At 42.5% G+C, this 6,998-nt stretch overlaps 1 protein-coding gene across 1 annotated transcript in view; it reads right to left on the reverse strand.

Moving 5' to 3' along the window:
* The window catches only part of LOC109292069 (maltase-glucoamylase, intestinal-like), a 156,425-nt gene that overhangs the window by 87,632 nt on the left and 61,795 nt on the right, over positions 1-6,998 (reverse strand). The window contains exon 8 of the mRNA XM_019509322.1: positions 377-502. Within this exon, the coding sequence (XP_019364867.1) occupies positions 377-502 (126 nt within the window). The remainder of the gene's footprint in view (positions 1-376; positions 503-6,998) is intronic.

Genomic DNA, 6,998 nt, shown 5'->3' on the forward strand with positions numbered 1-6,998 from the left:
TGTAACTTAAAATCCTGGACATAGCAATAGATTAAGAATGGGAAAAACAAATTCTGCTCTCACTCACAGCACTGTAAATGCACTATAACTAGCTATTGACTTTATCAGAGTGGACTGGAAGGTAACAAAGAGTACATTTGGTCCAAGCACCTTAAAAATTATTTTTGTTTGTGAGCTATAAGGATAGCATTTGAAAAACCATTACACAAGATTATGAATATCCTCTTACTGTGCCATTTCCTTCATACAGTACTTGTTCCCTTTCCATTGTTGCTGCTGCTATCATCATCATCATCTTCCCATTCATTTCATTCATCCCATTCATTGAGGAAGGTGATTCTAAAATTAAAATATACTTTGCAAAATTCACACTTACATATGGAATATCATACTGCTGCATGCGAGCAACTGTTTTTTTTAACACGTCAATGCTTCCATAATCCCAGCGAGAGAGCTGAAATCCCAGAGACCAATAGGCAGGTAAATGTGGGCGTCCAATGGCCTAAAACAGAAATTGAGAAGAAATATATTCCAAGGGGCAATCAGAAGATTTTGGAGAAAGAAAAACGTATTGATAATTTCATTTCATTTTATTAACCTGGACCTCAGCACCTAGGTTGAAGAAGAATTCATCGCAGCAGCTCTTCAGTGAAGAATAGAAAATAAAATCACTTGCAAACTTCTTCCATAATTTTATTCACCAACAAAACATAGACCTATAGAAGATACTCACTGCAAAATTCTGTAATAGAAGTCATTTCATTCATTTTCTCCATAAAGATGCAATTACAAATAGTGGGGCAAACTGTGTGGTCTCCTACACACTAATGCACAAGGCCATTTGTGTAGAGAGCAATTCTTGATAATTCTCTGATCTCATTTATGTCCCTGGCAGCCCTCTCAGTCTTTGGAGACCTGAGTTGGTCAAGAATGTCCATCAAAGCTGTTCAGTAAAAACCTTTTTTTTAACTCTTTTTTATTAAAAACCAAAGAAAATAGTTCATTTCAATAGGAAATAAAATCATTTTATACTTTATATACTTTTGTGGAAATCTTTGGGAAAATCATTAAGTGGGGTATTTCCTCACCAAAACTAAACATTTTTCACTGAAAAAAACTGAATATTTTCATAGAAATTTTGAATAAAACAAAAAATACTCTTGAGGGGTTTGTTTTCTTTTCTTTCTTAAAGTACGTGTCTTTTTTCCAGCCAGTTCCACTAGAGACCCCCGCAACTCTTTACCCACAAAAGAGGAAGGCCTAAACAGGGAACTGTTGTGGTTCCATCCCTTTACCAGGGACAGGTCATGCAGAGGCTGGTCATAAGGACAAAGTTAGAGGGATAACAGTTGGTAGCATGGAAGAAAATTTCCAGGGAGTTACCACGACATAAATACACATATGTAATTACTCCAAGAGGGATCACAATGGATTCCTGGTTGCTAATAATGGCCCTCAAGCTGCAGCATTCACAGTGGAGCAGATACGCAGCTGCTCTGCATCAAAATATAAGGAGAGGGGCCTGACACAGGCTCTCTCTCTTTCTCCCCATAAAGGTTTTTCTGCAGATGGTCCAGCATGTGGTCTCCTTTCAATGCAGGGCTAACTGCTAAAGAAGGGCAATTCAAGGTCCACAATATCACTGTTAATCCTTTCAGCAGAAACATCAGCTACAACAGTGCTGTTGGCAGCGTTCGGGATATCGGATGCAACTTGAATAAGGAGGTACTGTTTTGTTCTCTCAGTCTACATACTTATGTTTATATGTCTATGTACACAAGTCAATGTATATCTGAGCTTGGTTTTTGTTAAGGTTTAAATAAAGTTATATGTATAGCTAGATGATGTAAGCAAATGTTCGTATTACTTCTACTCTGACTTCCCTATTAATGTTTGTTGTCTTGTGTAGCTCCTCGTAGCACAGATGAGCTCTAACTATATAAACTTGAACAATGCCAGAGATAAAGGATCCCAGTCCTGGCTGGGACCTACGAGCAATAATACCACAATAACAATCATGACTACTTCCTTGCATCTTTCCCTGCAAAATTAGCCTTTCAAAGTTGGGGAGTATGTCTTAAGTGGGAAAGCTGTTTTTTCTCCCAGGGAAGAAAAAAAAAGCAAGCAGATACTGTGCCAAAATGGCTTCCAAGGTAGCTGCCACTTCTCCCAGGGGCAGCAAGCAACAGGGTGAAGTCCAGCTGTTAACTCTCTCCCAGCTGCTGGTGAGGCAGGAGCTTTTGGCTGAAGAGTCACCGAGCTGGCTAAGGGCAAGGGACCTGCTGCATGTAGTGTGTAGTACTTTGGTGAGGTTTGTGGTGTGAAAACAACATTTTATTATTTACAGGAACTTATATAAAGAACTATGGGTAGTACAGAAGTAACAGTCTCTCTACTGCCTTTGCAAGGATCTGTTTCTGTCCTTTACCTCTGTCCTGCCATACTAGGAAGCTCTTGCTACCTCATCCAGACTCTGTACCGGAGTGTCACACTTCCTGGAGTCTTTATTTCTAGGAGGACTTACTGTGTCGTACAGTTGGCCACAACTCTGGAAAAATCTTTTTTTCTACATTCTGCCTTCAAAAACAAGGTGCATGTTTTATTTGGGAGCATGTGTTATGTGAAAAAATACGGTATTTATAGGAACAATAATCTGATGGGTGGGTATGTCTGCTCTGCCATCTGCACTATAATGCATGAAGAACTGAGCCGACTTTAAATGAGCTAGCTTGGGTGCTATGATCTGCGTTGCTGCACCAGCACAGTGCTCAATGTTGGATAATTTACTCTAGTACAGTAGTATGCAAGATTACTTGTTTAACACTAGCTCAGGTACATAAAACAATGCAGTATGCATTTTCAGGGACATCCTGGGAGCACACCACAAGCTCAGTAAAGTCCCTGCATGCTGCACATTCACTGCCAATTACTCATCGTTGTTGGCCAGTTTAATTAGCTTAAAATAGCAAAGTTACCTTTTCAAACAGAATTAGGTTGTTTCTCCTGCCACATCCTGCTGAATCAGCTCATCAAGGGCCAGTGGTGTTTATTCTAAAGTCTCTGAAATATTAATCATTTACACACCTCAGGTCAGTTTCCTTTGAAATTTAATTACCTACAATTTGCTATTCACAGTGTTGGCACTATTAACTATTCATGTTGTATTGCCAGGCATTTGCAAATCCCTAAAAGTTTTTTTTTTTTTTTTGTCTGTAAAAATCATCACTTGAAAGCCAGGGTAACAATTTACAAAGGACTTTTCAAAGATTTGATCGTTTCCCTATATCATAGAATAAATCCTAATCTGGGTTAAAATGGCTTGTGAAAACTGGATTTAAAAATCCTAGATAATGTGGGTTGTTCACTTGTTGTTCTTGACCAGACATCTTGTTTGCAACTTAAAATGGATGCATAGCAATCATGGCATTCAGATTCTCAAAACAAGCCAAAAGGTTCAGGCAACAGTAGGGTAACTAGGGCTGCGGGGGGGGGGGGGGGGGGGGGGGGGGGGGGGGGGGGGGGGGGGGGGGGGGGGACCCACCTCGGGTGCCAACTCTGAGTGGCACTGGGAGTCTTTACCATGGCAATGGCAGCCATGCACAGCCCCTGCCTAGCCATAGGAGCCCACCAAGGCAGCACTGCACCACATGTGTATCTGGGGGGACAGGGGGCAAGTGGAGTAAGTAGGAAGGTGCTCCCCTTGCTGCATTCTCCTAGGACCTTGCAACCCCATGCTAATACATATATACTGAGGAGAGGAGGGAGGGAGTGAACAGGGCACTAGCTCACAGGGAGCCTTGCCATGGGGCTGCTGCTACTGGAGTGAAGCTGATGTTGCTAAACCAGTGGCAGCAGTTCCCAGTAAAGGAAAACTTTCCCTTCCCCTTACCCACATCTCCATCCATCCTTCCCACCTACAGTGATAGGCATACCTGCCCCCACCAACCCTGGGTTTTCAATGAGCTGGCTATGCCTCTGACAGCCACCATGTTCCTTTCTGTAAGTGGTTTCCTGAAATACGCATGCCGTTTCACAAGACTTGACCCTGCTGGCATAACCTCCATGAGGTATCTTTAGCCCAGTGAAATTCTAAGTCATTCTCACAGGCAATTCCAATCCATAAAAGCAGAACATCAAATGAGTCCCTCTGACTACTAATAAAATCGCAGCCATTTATTCTCATGACCTGAAGTGCCCAGTACTTCTTCCTCATTCCTTCCCCTGATCTCCATGACTCTCTACATGAAAAGGAAGGGTGAGAGGGAACAAAACTTGAGTATTAGGCATACTTAGAAATAAATCTTCCAACTATATACAACTCCTTAACCAGTGGAACCTCACTGTTGTTAATCCCCTTTGCAACACAATCAGTTCTGAAGACCTTTATAATCTTTGTGTCTTAAATGAGAGTGACACAATAAAGCAATGCTTGGAATTTGGAGCTGCAATAATATGCACATGTTAATCTATTCAACTCAATACAAAGACTCTGGCTGAAGCAAAATGTCTAATTCATCGCTAAGCAAAGTGGGTGTATAGAAGAACAGTTGCTGAAATACTCTTTCAAAAAGAAACCTGACTGAATGCCTTCAAGCTCACAGAGCAAGTGCCCACACACAACAGACAAATACTGTGCCTTATACAGGCAGTACTCGACTTGATATATTTTGAGTCACATTTTGCAATGAAACATTTATAAATTGACACCCTAGTTCAACTTTCTGACATCAGTTTCAACTTTATGACACTTGATCCGACGCGATGCCACACCAGAGAACAAGTCGCTGTGTCACCCATCTCCCTGAAGAACACCTGTCCAAACATCCTCGGACACTTTCTTTAAGAAAGCAGACAAGACTCCAGAAGAACCTGCAGACAAGACTTCTGAGAAGACTCCAACCAAGAGCCCTTCAAAAAGTCCAGCAAACCCAAATCAATATGATTGCTATTTACCATATAAATACATTAATGTAGCTATATTACTCATTTATAATTGATTGAGTACAAAATTCTGGGTTATTTTTGGTGAAAACAGGGTATCGGACCTTGGTTCAGAAACCAATCCCCCATTTATAACATTGTTCCTATGGGAAAACCGGTTCCGAGTTACAATATTTTGACTTAAGACGTGGTTTTCAAGAACCAATTCCCTCGTAAGTTGAGGATTACCTGTAATGAAGTGCAGCTTGGGGCTAGCCTTTCGTACAGTGGAACAGATTTTGACTACCACATGGCTGCTCATTTCTTGAGATCCTTCTGTCTTGCCTGAGACAGGTGGCCAGGATCCAGGGTAATATTAGAATGGATTCAGGCCATCCCGGGGGCTTCCACAGGATGATGAGTAATGGAAACTGCACCTCTTTCACTTGTGGAGACTGACCAGGGTCAATTCTCTCTCCAGAACTTTCCAACAGGTCTATGCAGCTACTGGGTGACCAGAACCAGTAACACAAACTTGGCAACATGTACGCGACCAACAGCTCTACTTAATCTTCACCATGTCTGACCATCCCATTACCATGAAGATGCCCCCATGGTTGGATAAAATAAGCTCTTCTTCTCATGTTCCTACACCATATTTGACCATTTTGTTACCCATGCTTGTTATTGTTTGTTGTACTTAGTGAAGACTTTCATTATACGTGTGCGCTCAAGCAGCGGACATTGCAGCAGGTGTTGCATAGTCTCGGGCTCGTGCCAGTCACAGGTGGCTGAACCAATGGCAAAGCCCCACTTCTTCTTTAGTTCCTTGGAGTGTCTGACTCCAGTCTGTGGGCAGTTGAGACATTGCCACCTTTGCTGTGGTTTCTCACCCCTGGTGATAAGGACTCGCCTGCTAGAATGTCCATTTTTCCAATGTCACGCATTTTCTTCAGCTCTCCTTTCCAGGGAACTGCTGTCACTGCTGTAGCAGCATCAGCTTCACTTCAGCAGCAGCAGCCCCATGCCCAGGCTCTCTGTGAGCTAGTGCCTTGTCCACTCCCTCCCCACTCTCCTCAATACATAAATACTGGCAGCGAGTTGCAAGTTCCCGAGGGAGGGGGCCATAGCAGAAGTGTTCACATTGCAACCCCTATCAGGAAATACCTGCAAATTTTCCTAACACTCCAAACCACAATTCTGAAGATTAGTTTGCGGATGCAGAACAGCTGGCTGAACCTGAACAACCTGGAGGTGATGGTAGTAGACAAAGGAAGCATCTGCACCCACAAAGCAGCACATATGTAGCTTTACCTGCTTGATTCAGTCTGCAGTTTAGAACTGTTCATGTCTTCTGTACTGAAAAGCACCATAACCAAAGAGACAATACAAATGACTGGCTTGAATCTGGCCACATTCAAATGGATGTCCTAAAGGAGGAAGAGGTGTCAGGGAACCTTTGCCTCCCATCCCTTCATTGTGTTCTGTCCTACATCTATTTATACTGCACTCATCACTGTAATACATAAGTGTCTTCACCACTGAGCACCTGCAAGTTCAGCATTGGTGGGCCAAGGAACTCAGTAACATCTTGGCAGGAAATGGTATGGCCTCAGTCATTTGCACATTCATCATCACTCATCTAGACTACAGCTATGTGCTAGACATCCACATGAATTTATCAGCGACTAGGAAATTCCAGCCAGTATAACAATACCTCTGAGCAACAATGGCTAATGCAAACGCACCAAAGCTGTTTGCTGCTTTCCTCAGTGGTATCTAATGGAGTATTGAGTCATGTGCAAGGTCTCAATCCACCTAAAGGTTCAGGAAGGAGACTGTGGTTAATAGTTGCTTGTCTAGCACACAGAGGTAAAGCTTGTCTGAGTGTAAGACACAACTTGATCAGGGGCTTGGTTCGAGGTAGTGGGGTGAGCTTCCCTAGGAACTAAGCACCATCAAAAACCTGACCAGCTTCCACTCCAAATGCAGGGTGCACAGCCTATTGACATAGCCTTCCCCAGCATTAATACACATACTAAAAAAAAGAAAAGAAAAAAACAAAAGCCAAAACTAAC

This window comes from Gavialis gangeticus, unplaced genomic scaffold, assembly GCF_001723915.1.
Source record: "Gavialis gangeticus isolate Ggan-Ray unplaced genomic scaffold, GavGan_comp1, whole genome shotgun sequence".
NCBI classification, from domain to species: Eukaryota; Metazoa; Chordata; order Crocodylia; family Gavialidae; genus Gavialis; species Gavialis gangeticus.